Below are 13,539 nucleotides of genomic sequence, written 5' to 3'. Positions count from 1 at the left end.
AGGGAGGGGAAGGAGACAAAGGGGAAATGAAGAGAGGACACACTCAGGAGTCAGATGCCAAAGTAAATACTGATTTCAGTTCAAATCTGTGGGATTATTCATGTGCCTGAAGTGATCTATTCACACACATCAGATCCATTGTCAATCAGAATTCCATTTAAAGACTACTTTTATCTACCACCAGGTAAAAATCATATCTGGGTCTTAAAAACTCTGGTAGCACAAGAAATTCCCTTTCTCCACATAAGTTATCCAAGCTGGCACAGCCTAGCTGTTCTTTTAAGACTGTTATCCAGGTTTAAGTGGTTTTTACAAAATATTTTTTAAAATTAATTCAATAATCCCCCCCAAAAACTTGTAGAAGATTCCTTCAATTGAAAACTGACGCATTTGCAATTACCTAATTTTTTAAGAATGGTCAAAAGGATGATTTAGGGAACTACCAACCTGTTAGCCTCACCTCTGTGCCACGGAAGATCATGGAGTAGATCCTCCTGAATGCTATGCTAAGGTGCATTGGAGAGAGGGAGATGATATAGGAAAGCCATCATGGCTTCACAAAGGGCATGTCCTCCCAGACCAACTTTGTCGCTTTTTATGATGGCATAACTGTGACTGTGGACAAGGGAAAAGCAACTGATGTCATCTATCTGGACTTCAGTAAGGCTTTTGACATGGTCTCCCATAACATCCTCGTCTTCAAATTGGAAAGATATGGATTTGATGGGTGGGTTGATAGATGGACAAGGATCTGATTACAAGATTGTACCCAGAGAGAAGTGGTCAATGGCTCAATGTTTGGACTGAGATTTGTCTCAGGTAGTGGCCCTCAGGGGTCAATACTGGGACTGGTGCTCTTTAACATCAGTGACATTGATAGTGGGATCAAATGCACCCTCAACAAGTTTGTAGGTGACACCAAACTGTGTGGTACCATTGACACACCCAGAGGCAGGCATGCCATCCAGAGAGACCTACACAGGCTCAAGCAGTGGGCCCAGGTGAATCTCATGAGGTTCAACAAAGACAAGCATTTTGTGATTTAAGAAGAATAAAGTGTTGAAGAGCAGAAGATTCTTTAATTATGAATCTTTCATACTTTGGGGCATATACAACATTTATATCAATCCTATTATATAAATAGTGGAACTCAGATAGGAGGACCTTGCCTTCACTTCTCTGTAACTGAATATTCATAACACAAGACTATTGCTTATTTGTCCTTGTTGTAATCCATTAAGCATGATGTTTCCTCTAAATATGCCTTTAGTTTTTTCCACAGTGTTCCAGTTATTATAACATATATTTCAAATATGAATATCTCATTATCTTAGAGTGGACTGGAACTGCTTGGATTGCATCAGAAAATCCACCTTGCAACAACAGATCAATTTCAAGAGGAAAAAAAAGTGAGGATTTCAGTCATCTCTTTTTCACTTGTTGGTTATTTACTTTTGAAAGTTGGTGCTTCTTTTTAACTGGCCACGATAACAGTTTCTGTCCTGCCTGTTAATTGAATATGCTAAAAGAAGGCTTTCCTCCTGCACATTAGGATGTGGCTTAGCATGGAATTTAAACTAAGGTATTATGCAAAGCTGTCCTACAGTGACATTCACAACTGTCAGACCTAAATACTAATCTCTCTTCACTAAGATTAGTCTCCATACACTAAAGAAATAAAGTGCACTTATATGCTTACTACACTGGAAAAACACTTCATCTTCACATACTAAAACATTTCCAGCCTTCTACAAACATGGCTGTCATCATGACAAAGACATCAACTATAAGTAAGAGTTGACAATGGCTGTCTAAGCACTGGTTCATTTTAAACTGATGTCACACCAGTGTGCCTTTCAGCCTCCATAGTTCATCAGTAGTCTGCACACCTACTTCCAGGAACCATTTGGGAAATGTACACAAAATATTCCTTACTGAACTGTGACTTCCTCATATACACAGGTAGATAGCTACTGCAAACACCACGAGCCATTGCTGTGCTACCACTGCATTCATCTATCCGTGCCACATAACATCACTCTCCACACTGCATATTAATTTACACAAATAACTGTCAAGCTTGGACAAAGAACACAGAAAAGCAGAGTTCGCCATTGCCATAAAGACCACATTAACAGTTACCAGACTTCGGTTTACACTCAAGAATGTCTGCACAGATCACATCGCCTGCCACAAGAATCAAATTAGGATTCATAAAGTATTTTTGCTAATGTTTTAAACAGTTATCCCAGATATGGAAGGAGCTGAGAGGAATATTAGTCAGCTCTATGTGAAGCTGAGGCAACAGTTCACAGCATTCATCATTCACTGAGCCATCCTTTCAACTGACAATACCCAATAGTACAGCAGTGGAGATGCAAACGTTAAAGGAACATTTGATAAACTGCAGCAAAAGAGTAGACAGGAGTGTCTCTGCACGGTCAACACGTGAAAATACTTTCATAGTGACGCCATTGGACATTATTTAGATGCAAATTCTAGATGAGAATATGAATCCACAGACCTATGGATCTTATCCTTCTAATCCTCTGTGGCCATATCCCTGTGCTCAGGTATCAAGGCTTCTCTTTAGGAACATCAAGAGAATTAGAACAAGAGCTTACTCAGATGGTATGGGCATGACGGTGGGGGAGGAGGAAGGGGTGTGTGCCTTCGAGCAACTGGTTCTCATATTCATAAAAAGGATTATTAGAGCTGCCAGCTAAAGGAAATACCTCCTCAACTTAAGATGCACAAGCTTTGACTTTTAGCATTGCAGTCCTCCGTTAAAACCCTACTATTATCCAGTATATAAGAAACCTTATGTCATTTCCTAGCAACACTAGTACTAGCAGCATAAGCTAGATTTTCTGTAGGCAACTGTTCTTGTTTGCACAGACAGTGCGTAATCATAATTATAGAAAAAGCTAACAGGTTAGTGTCCTTCAAAATACATTGTGCAATTTTGCTTTCAGATGTACACACAAACTCACTGTAGTTTCTACCACAGCTCTGATAAAAAGATTTTGGTCTTTGATTTTCAGTATATTTTTCTGTTTTCAAAACTTCTTCCAGCCTACTCTCCATCATGTTAGAGATCTTTTAAAACAGCAGTTTTCCACCATAATCTTTAACACAACATGCTATGAATCAGTTTATTCTTGAGAAACCCCATTCATAAGTTAACCCTTAATATAAGCTTGTGGTACGATACTTTTTCCTGTGCCACTAGGGACACTGAAAATACTCAGGAAGGTAAAGTAAATGAATTTTTGTTAAGACTGCATAAATTGCAAATGGCAGAGCAGAAAAGGCATCGAAACTATACATCCTACTGTACAGTTCCTTACTCCCAAGAGTAACAAAACTCTTCAGAAGAGTGGGAAGATGTGCTCAATGCACTAATTGAGTCTGTTCCTTGCTGCAAAAGGAAGAGAAGATTAAGCTACAAGAATTTATAGGACAGAAGTATTTAGAGGTGGCACCTCCCAGATACCACCAAACTGAAGTAGTACCAGGAAATGACATGAGCCAGCTATTTCAGCTAGCGGAAAGGAGTGGATCAGCCACCTGGCGCCACGTAGGATTTGTCTGCAAGCTCAAGACATCCAGTTCTCCCTTCATTTATATTAAGTGAGCTATATGCTATGCCATGTCACTGTGACTTGGGAGGCAGCCTACTTTGTTTCCAACTCACAGAAGCATGTGGAAGCACCAAAAGTGTCATACAGCATGATGCATTGAAATGAGGATCAAAGATCAAAAGGAAAGTTTGTTTAATCTCCTTCTTCCTCTACTCAGCAGTCCTTCAGCTGAGCTTGTAGAAGAATCACAAGAAAAGTAAAGCTATTTAGAGGGACTCAAAACCATCATTCCCCATATGACCCTATTTTCCACCTTCCTGAGCATGCGTGAATTTGTGAACCACTCTCCAATGCATGCCCAAACAAGACACATTGGCAAAGGTAAACATATGACTTAGTAATTATTTTTTAGAAAAATAAATGAAACAATGTTAAAAATTCCTATGTGCAAAAATAAATAAATAAATAAAAATCCACCAAAAACGTGAGTCACTGTAATAATGTCCTAATACATTTGTCCAACCCACAATAATTGCAAGGTAAGTTTCATGAACATCCAAATCTAAGATGATAACTTTAATGGTTAACAGAGACCACTTAAAACTAAATGTACTGATCTTAATAGACCATCTAATCTATTCCTCATGTGTGCATTTTAAAGAAAAATATACTTTATTCATCCTTGCTAACTTCCTACTCTGTTTTTAAGACAGGGAAGGAAAAACACTTGTTGCTAAAAGTTACACTATTTCTTGATTGAGCATAGCCTTGCAGACAGAAGTCTTGGAAATCATTGTACCATTTTTTCAGGGTATTCTAAGAGCGAAAGAAATGTATTGAAATTATATTCTCTATATGTTCTTAATTCCATTTATTGTTTCTTTGCCCTACAGAGGACTGTCATTACATCTCTGATGAGTATAATTGCATACATTTCTAATGAGAGGATTTAAGGGTCTATAAAAATGTCTTATTTCTTCAGAAAGCTTGTGAGGCATCATCTGCTTCAAAGCTTTAAAAGCGTAAGAAACTGTCCCCAAATGTGCATACAATATTTAAAACTGTAAGTAAGTGCCTATTCCTGTAAACTGTGTCTGCACATATAAATGGGAAACAATTTTAATACAAAAAGACTTGAGAGCAAGAAAGGAGGAGGAAGGATAATTTCACAGCGTGCATCACAGACAGGACTGTTCCAACGTACATAAAAGACTGCTATAAGAAGAACACAGTGATCAGGTTTTCTTTGTGAACATGAAGGATGGGACAAGGGGTTTGCTTCACAAATAAGGAAATTGTAGCCTGCCCACTAAGAAAGCGTTTTCTTATTTGACAGTACAGCAGGAGAACCAGGCAACCTATGGAAATATTTAAACAGTAAGTTATTACAGCTCAGGCACATCTGTGCATCAGCAATTTCTTGTACCATACATTCACTAACTTACAGAGCTGCACATTTTTAACCAAGGAGAATGTTTACATGAGGTTGCTGCACTTAATCACCAAAATTGAGCCATATCCAACAATTTGTTGAGCCGTGACGGACTAGAAACAGCAGTTGTGAACCACATGCAAAGAAATACCTGACAATGATTGCCCATACACATTTGCTGCAGAGCACAGAAGCACAAATATGATCTGCTGTATTAACATCCGAACACACATTTCTAAAGATTTGGGGAAAAAAATAGCTGTATTTGCATGGAAGGTGCACATGAACCTGGCACACACAAATCTGTCATTTAGTTTTGAATATTTGTCCTGAAATTCCATTTTTATTGAGCTCTCATAAACAACTTCTTCCATCTGAACTTAATCTCATGAAAAGAGATGAGCACATGAATTTAAACAGGCACTGCTTTCAGGCTTTGCTCTACTCTAAATCTAAACTGGTAAAAAAAAAAAATATGACAGTTCACAAGCCTCAAAAAAGCAAGCCTGCAGCACTGTGTTCACTATTATCTAACTGCAAGCTTCCACTTCAGTTGTGCAGGGGGAAATGTGTATTTTCCAGCCTGCATTATTCTATACACTCTTACATCTTCTTAATAGTTCAAGTAAGCAGTCAGACTTCCTTTCTGTGGCTGACTTTTAGGAAATCTGGCACTGTAATCAACTGAAACAATGAAAGGGAAAACTATTCTGCCTAAAGTAGCCTCCCTGAAGAAGCTGTAGTTAGCAACACGACTCAAGTTCTGTGTATGTTAAAGACCGATGTCTTCATGGGGTTGGCACCGTGAAGAGATTAATTATATGATTCTGGTCACCCAAAAAGATCCTGTTAACGTGGATTCTGCCAGTCAAGCTGTTCGCATAGATTGCTGATTTTTAGTGCTAAGTGTATTTAAAAATAATAATAAAGACAGGTAGAAAGCAGCCAGTAAATTTAAAAGGTAGTAGGAAGGAGGATGAGTGGTGTAATGCAGTGATCCGTTCTTGAAACGATGCATTCCAAAGAACTCACTAACCTTTAAGGAAAGGGCTGAGACTTTTGAGGATGAGCATAAAGAAAAAGCAGAAGCATTGCTGAACTGAACTCCGTTACCCAAACTTTAAATACTCTTCAAGATTTAGGTGCATGTATTGACAATTTAAGAAAAACAAAACACAGACAGAAACGCACTACTTCAGAAGTGGTCTTAAAGCTCTCTTCTCACACTGAAGGACACGCTGTACGCGGCCTGTTTTGACACTTAGAGCAGTTCTTCAAGACAGACAGACAGTTGCCACATGGAAGGAGACATGCAGAAGTGCAACGCAAGCATTGAAGGACAATTAATGCAGGCAAATCAGCTTTTTTTTTTTTAAATACACCTTGTCTGACAAAACTGTGCTAGTTCGATAAATACTGATTTCACAATAAAACTCTGTGTTAATAATACTTCTGTGGTCAAAACAACTTTTGTTAAATGCCACCGACATCAGTAATAGTACAGAAGAGAATTCTGGTGCAGTTTGCTGTTGATCAGCTCTCCTTTGAGCCACATCACGTTTCATTTATCATGCTGCACACCCTACCTCCTTACCCAGAGGCAACAGAATTAAAAGGTCACATCTTAGCCAATAAAATATATTTATATCTTCTGTGGGGAAAAAACAGTGTCTCTAATCAGTCATCCAAACGACAGCAGACTACCCAGAAGGTTGTGTGCTGCTGCACATCAATAAACATCTTTATCTAGGAACTAAAATGAAAAATATCAAACCAGCAGAAGTATGAAAGAGGAACTCAGAGGCCTGTCAGAAAAATTACAAAATTAAAGCTGAGCACTGCATTCAGCAAATAGATGATACAGACATGGCAGAAATAAGTAGTGCTGGGAGCTAGGTACAGCTAGCACATATTGGAATTTTAAGTAACAGGGAAAAACACTATGGATACTTTCTGTTTCTATCTGTTTTCTTTCAGAATTCTTTACCAGTAAACAGTTTCCTTTTTCTTTACCTCTCACGTCTTACAAAAATACTTCCCTCTAATCACAACCGAAAAACAAAGTGATACCCCGCTGATAACAATTTCTGGATTCTTTTAATCCCTGAAAATGATTTATCCTCCATCTTTCAGCCTCACTAACCAAAATGCTTTGGGATACAGTAATTCTGAAACACAGGGAAATAACAAAGAGTGCTTAAATTGTATGGTCTGCTCATCTACTTCCACCGCAGGTCAGAACAAACCTTAGGTGCCTGCAAGGACAAAAGCATATTGGGATGCTAAGAAAATACATCCATCCATGCTGCTACAAAAATACATGCAACACACACACCTGACTGGTGAGCTGTCACCATAGAACATAACTTTCCCACTAGAATGACTGTTAGCAGAGGAAGACCAACTGGTAGTCTCAGTCTTCAAAAAAAATCTATTTATTCTAATGAATGAACAGGTTAATATACAGTCAACTAGACTGAAATAAGCTTAATAGCCAGATCATAGCAAATTGCGTGGTGAAATAGGAGGCACACCAAATACCAAGCCATCTAAATGGCAGTACTACATGAACAGCACAAAATACTTTGCTAAGAGAGAACAACGGCTGTGTCCATACCCGGAAAGGGTTTGAAGTTACAGATATCTCAACAGAAGCAAGAAAACTGCATGGTTCTTCATGGGGAAAATGACAAAGAAAGAGCAAAGGAACGTAAGTGTTGTCTGTGGTACAAGCAAAAAGAACAAAAAGAACAAACTTGACTAAATAGATAGAATCCATCAGTGAAGCTTAGCCAATGTTCTGGGAAAAAACAAACAAAATGAAACAACAGTGGTGAGAAAACTCACAGACATGTAAACCCCAACATTTTTTGTGCAAAGTACTGTGAGCATACATACAGTGAGACAATAAAATATTATGTTATGCAACCCTTTCCTTTATCAATGCAGAATTTATTTAAAAGTATATATACATAGCATACAGGCACTCCTACTTACAAAATGGGAGGGGGGGGGGGCGGGGGGGGGGGGGGGAGGGAATAGTGTTGTTTTGTCTCGTTTTTAAAGGAATAATTTTTTTTATAATGGCTTTCCCAGAGTTTAAAAAACTTTATCTGGGGGAGGGAGAGAAGTTCATCACTTCTGAAAATGTACAAAGCCTTTACAGATAAAAAGTCTCTCTTTGCAACCTTTCTATCTTTCTCAAAATTCTATAGCCCAAATCACAAGTTTTCTTCAGCAGTGGCCATCCAGTCCCGAGGGTCACTTTACTGAAGTAAACAGAAGTTTAGCTATTGAACCGAAAGCAGCCTAAAGGAATGTGTGGGACCATACCACATCAGCTGCTAATCTTCCCTCTCACCAAATCTGACCCTTCTGTACTGACACATTTCAGTCCTGTGTGACCTTGCTTCAGGAGCAGGCTCTCTGAAGACCCCTTAGAGAATGAGACATCACAGCACTTGAATGCAAGTGTCAGGGCTTGACCCTTACGAGACAGAAAGGCTCAATTCACTAAAACATGTGCTTAGTTTGTGTTGAAGTCTATGAATCCTACAAATACACTTGAACATCTTTTGGAATAAGAGGGTATAAATCTATCATTAGTTAAGAATTTCTTGCAACTCTACTGAATCAAGAATATCCCTGTGCCTTCTAAAGGCATTACTCCTTCCACAGTAGTATAATTTTTGGCTCTTGGTATCCAGCACTGTGGTTGACTGTGCCTAAAAAAAAACTGATTATGGTAATGCAGCCATTTAAAAGCAAGATTCTGACATATGAAGTAATTACCTACACACCTACGTTTTTGTTCATCTCTTACAGTTTGGAAACATTAATTTAAAATAATAAATCTGGGAAACATAGGAAAATCAAAATATTAAGTTAAAAATAAACTTAAACACTCAATCTTCCCCCAGTCCCATGTGCAGGCGACTAACTGCCAGCAGTGACTGCTGCACTCCTGTTAGAACTGAGGTAATTTAAGAGGAATGTCAGTATGCATTTACATTTCAAACTTTATTACTTTGCTTTAAGAGAAAGAATGCCTGCTATTGTCATACAAAAATATTTACAAAATCTCTGGTATCTGGTTTTAGTCCTACAAAATTAAAATCAAAACTCTCAGCATCTCCACCCACCGTGCACCTTTTAGAAGAATATCAACTATTGGAAAACACATTTGGTGAAAACACTTTTAAAAAAAACTGAGAAGTGTAACTGTTCCTCATTCTAGACGAAGTTCAAGGCTGTTGTTGCATTACAAGGAGCTACACGTGGACAGCTTTGCACGCTGTGAGCACCTGTGAATCTGGGTGCCTCCAGGATTCAAGCCATTCCAACCCAGTTTCCTTTGGACGTGCATTTCCTACCACGGAGAGCCACAAGGGGGATGGACATCTCAAGCTAATGAGATCTACATCGGTTGCATAACTTTAATCCTAAATCAGAGACTACACTCTCACCCTCTTGCCTGCTGATTGAATTTCCCTCTCTTTCTCTGGTAGAAGACAAAGTAATCTTTTTTCAAATAATCTTTATTTCTCTTTAAAGAACAGAATGGCAGAAACTTCCTTGGTGGCCATCTGGCAGCTGTTTTTTTCCTCATAGCACTGAAGCCTTTCAAAAACTACCTGCATACCAACAAAGGCTTTCCAAAGTCACCTCAAACAGACATGCATTGTATTATTAGATACACCACGCAAGAAATGCAGAACCTGTACAGACTAAAGCATTAAAAATGGAATTATGTTGTAAAGAGGTAATTTACTCTTTGGCTTCACAAATAGCAGACAACAGGAAAAAAACAAAAGCAAAACAGAGCTTCCATGATTCTTTTCCTATGAAACTAAATGCATTTCAGAACAGAGTAGTCCACATTTGTAGCTGCAGCATTAAGGAAGAAAACAAAAAGCTCATCACATCCAGTCTAGAAGCAATTCCACAAACTGAATCCAATGAAGGAACAACAACTTATTTGCTGTCCCCTCCTGCTCTCCCTAATGCCTGCAGTCAGGAAGGCACAATACCAGGCAGTGCCTTGTTCTCCCAGATAAGGCTCCCAGGATGCTGCCATTTTGATGTAGACACCTGTCCACTGGTAACAAGCATGAGAGCATCAACTCATTTTAAGGTGCCCAAAAACAAGGCTATCACAAGGCAGTATCTTCCAATCACTGCAAAACTTTCTTCCAAACTGAAGCAGTGACCCAGAGGTGAGAAGCCCAGTATCACGTTGCTAATCCCCATAACAGCTAATCGTCACACACACAAGATACCCACAACTACCCATACAAAATTTTCCCTTCTCTTATGAATCTTACCCCCCTTGAGAATATTTCTCAGATCACTTTATTCTTTCGCTTAAGTGAGTATTTTTACAATGCACGTGAGAAATATTCTGCTGCTGGCAATCTATTTGATAAAACATCTTTAGAAGAAAGGTCAGGTAAAAATTGGTATGATGTGGAGCTCTAGTGGTAGCGGGCTAGTAACGCACCGCATAACAACTGTGACACAGTAGGTACTGACCTTACATCTGAAAGCAGTAAGTGAGAACATAACAAATGAATTTAAACGAGGAGAACGAAGAGCGAGAACGTTTGGAATCAAATTCAGCAGCATTTCAAGCTCGCAGAATACATCTGTGCATACAACATGATGAGCAATTCCGTTTTCAACACATAAGCTCCAACCTTGTAACGATGACTGCAGTTAAGCAACAGAAAAATAAAATCAACACCATACTTAAAAGAAAATGTCTGTAGCGCAGCAGTAAATCAACGCCTTTTATCAAAACTAGCTGAGAGTGGAGTAATTCTATGCATTCTTTTATAACAGTCATACATATTATTATTTTTGTGATAGACATGGTAGCTCCTATACCAGTCAGGAAAGGCACTCTGCTCCCAGTTGCAACATCAGCAAGATGCTGTAACAGCATGGCAGCCAGTTTTAACATTGTAATTCAGTAGCCCTGTCAGACCAATGAGTTTGGCAGAAATTAAACCCTTAACTAAAGGAACACCTTACCTATATGCACACAGTGCCATCACACACCCTATTGGCAAACGTTATCCTCAGCTTAGTTCTTGCTGAGCATCAGTGTTCCACCCGTAAAGGAGATGTGTTTATTTCCCCACTCAGGGTGGCAGAACATGCAAAACATACTGTGTCCACGGTGTTTCACTGCACTGAGGATGCCAGTGTTCTTACAGCAACCACCCTGGGAAACATCAGCATTGCTCTCCTAACTTTTAAGATGCCATTTGCACTGGGCTACCTATCGGCAGATGTTTATCAAGCAAAGACAATAGTGACAGTTTTCAGGCAGCCAAAAAAGCAGCACCAAAACCAGACAGCACCGTACTGTGTGCACACAAACAGACAACCAATCCCAGTATTAGGAGGCCCCATTTCCAAATCTGAGCAACCCCACCAGTTGCACAAAGAAACTCGGTTCTGAATCCTCACTACGAAACTTGCACTCCCTTCCTGGGGGAACTGCTCTCATCCCCCACTACAGAACAACAAGGCATTACTGAAAAGCTCTTGTGTGTGCATGCTGCTGACTTGCAATGGATTCCTCACTTATTTTAATCCACGCTATAAATTTTCACTCAGAATTTTTGCTCTGCTTCCTAAACTGAGTGCAGAACGCCTTGATTCAGTACCACTCCACTTAAGATCGAATGTATCTCTCCTTGCTAGCGTAGACCATTAACTTCCTCGCTAGTGTTATCATTTGGCATCTGCCAGCCTAACAGTGGTCTTTTAACCAGCGGGTCTTTTAACCAGCGTGTATTCCAACCCAGCGCCACAGGGGAAACACGATACAACTCCGGGCTCTGCACCTTTGCCACCCAATTGATGCCGACTGAAGAAGCTTGCTCTAATTTATGCCCATTTGACGCACACGGGACGCAGAATTAACCCCAGAACGCAGAGCTCCGGGAGGAGGGACGCCGAGCCGCGGTTACCTGGCGGGCAGCTGCACTCTGCGGGCGCTTCTCTCGCCGCTCGGATTTTTGCCAAGTGTTCGTAGGACTTCTGTGGGGGAGAGGAGCAACGTGAGGGCGCTCGGCCTGCCAGAGCCCGGCGGCACAGCCCCGCGTGCCCGCGAGCTGCGCTTCACAGCTGTTTCACCGAGCGCGGAACTGGCGACGGCTTCTCCTCCTGGACGTGACCCAGCCTGGAAGGCTGACTTCTCCACCCCCACCGAAACGAGCCCACCGCCAACGGCTTTCTCTCACCTTTACCACCCCTCACAAAGCGCCCTAGAACTTCATTTATTTTCGATTACCAGCCCGCTACCCGGCACGGGCCAGAAGCGGGGGGACGCGTGGGGAAAACCCTCAGAGCTCTCTCCGCGATGGCCGAGGCGGCCCTTCACGCGCCCCGATGGCCGCCCCGCGCTGCCCCACGCGCCCCTCGGCCTCTCCCTCTCCCCACCCGCACGCGGCCCCCCCGTCCCGCGCACCTGGGCGAGCAGCCGCTCCACTTTCTCCTGCATCATCGCGTTGAGCCGTTCCAGAGAAAAGCCGGGCAGCGGCGGGAGCGGAGCGGCGGCGGAGCCCCCCCGGGCGCCCTCGATGGCCGCCAGCCGGGCCTGGAGGTCGCTGGTCCGTACCCCCAGGTACACGCAAGAGGCGGCCGCCAGCGCAGAGAGCAGAACGGGCAGCGCCGAGCAGCACGGCCCGGCCCGGCGCGGGCAGCGCTCCCCTCCGCAGCCATCCCGTCCTGCGGCTCCGCGGCTCTTGCCCAGCATGCTTTTGCACCCTTCGGCTGCGGCAGCTTTTATTTCCTTTCCTCCGCCCCCCATGGAGGCGACTAATTTACAAACAAAAATAATAGCAAGGAACTAGACCGAAACGAGCGACCAAAAAGCGGGTGACGAGGACTAAATAAACAAACGGAGGCGGAGCCCGCGGCCGTCCCCGCACTTCGGCGGCGTAAAGCGGAGCGGGTCGAGCCCCGAGGCTGCCGCCCGCCCGGAGCCGCGCGCCGTGCGAGCGCTCCTCCACTTGTCAGAGAGCCGTGGGGCGGGAGGGAACCCCCGCTCCGCTCCCTCCCTCCCCGCCGGACTTGTTGCTCCCCCTCCACCTGCCTGCCGGCTCCCACAGCAGCGCCGAGCCGGGCGGGGAAGCCCCGAGCTCGGCCCCGCTGTCAGCCGCCGCCCCGCCCTCGTTCGCACGGCGATCACCTGGGCGGGGGCTCGGCACGAGCTGCTGCCGCCGGCTTTGCCCCCTCCTACAGCTGTTTCTCCCTGCTCGAGGCGGCAGCGGAGCCCGAGGGGACGCGCGGCTCCAAGGACTGCTGGAAAGGTGGAAAGAGTCCCGGGGTAAAGCCGGACACGGTGGCCCCCAGCCAGCACCGAGCGTGCCGCTTTGCGCCACAAACTGCGTTTCCTCGAGGAGTTCTGTTTGTGCACTTTTATTACCTATTGTTTTCCAAGCACTCGAGCGGTTGCAACTGCCGTGAAAGCACGAATGCAAAAAGCTCGGAGCCTTTGGGTAAAGCGCG

The 13,539-nt window shown here is 42.7% G+C and overlaps 1 protein-coding gene across 23 annotated transcripts in view; it reads right to left on the bottom strand.

The window, feature by feature from the left end:
- COL25A1 (collagen type XXV alpha 1 chain) overlaps nucleotides 1-13,162 on the bottom strand; it is a 299,717-nt gene extending 286,555 nt beyond the window's left edge. For all 23 annotated transcript variants that reach the window (XM_040699609.2, XM_040699611.2, XM_040699607.2 and 20 more), the window contains exons 1-2: nucleotides 12,497-13,162; nucleotides 11,997-12,066 (exon numbers count right to left, since the gene is read on the bottom strand). In XM_040699609.2, the coding sequence (XP_040555543.1) occupies nucleotides 11,997-12,066; nucleotides 12,497-12,838 (412 nt within the window). In that variant the 5' untranslated portion in view covers nucleotides 12,839-13,162. The remainder of the gene's footprint in view (nucleotides 1-11,996; nucleotides 12,067-12,496) is intronic.
- Between the last annotated feature and the right edge of the window lie 377 nt (nucleotides 13,163-13,539).

This window comes from Gallus gallus, chromosome 4 (genome assembly GCF_016699485.2).
Source record: "Gallus gallus isolate bGalGal1 chromosome 4, bGalGal1.mat.broiler.GRCg7b, whole genome shotgun sequence".
Taxonomy (NCBI): Eukaryota; Metazoa; Chordata; class Aves; order Galliformes; family Phasianidae; genus Gallus; species Gallus gallus.
Note: the sequence above shows the minus strand (reverse complement) of the source record. Positions and strands in the feature narration are given on the sequence as shown.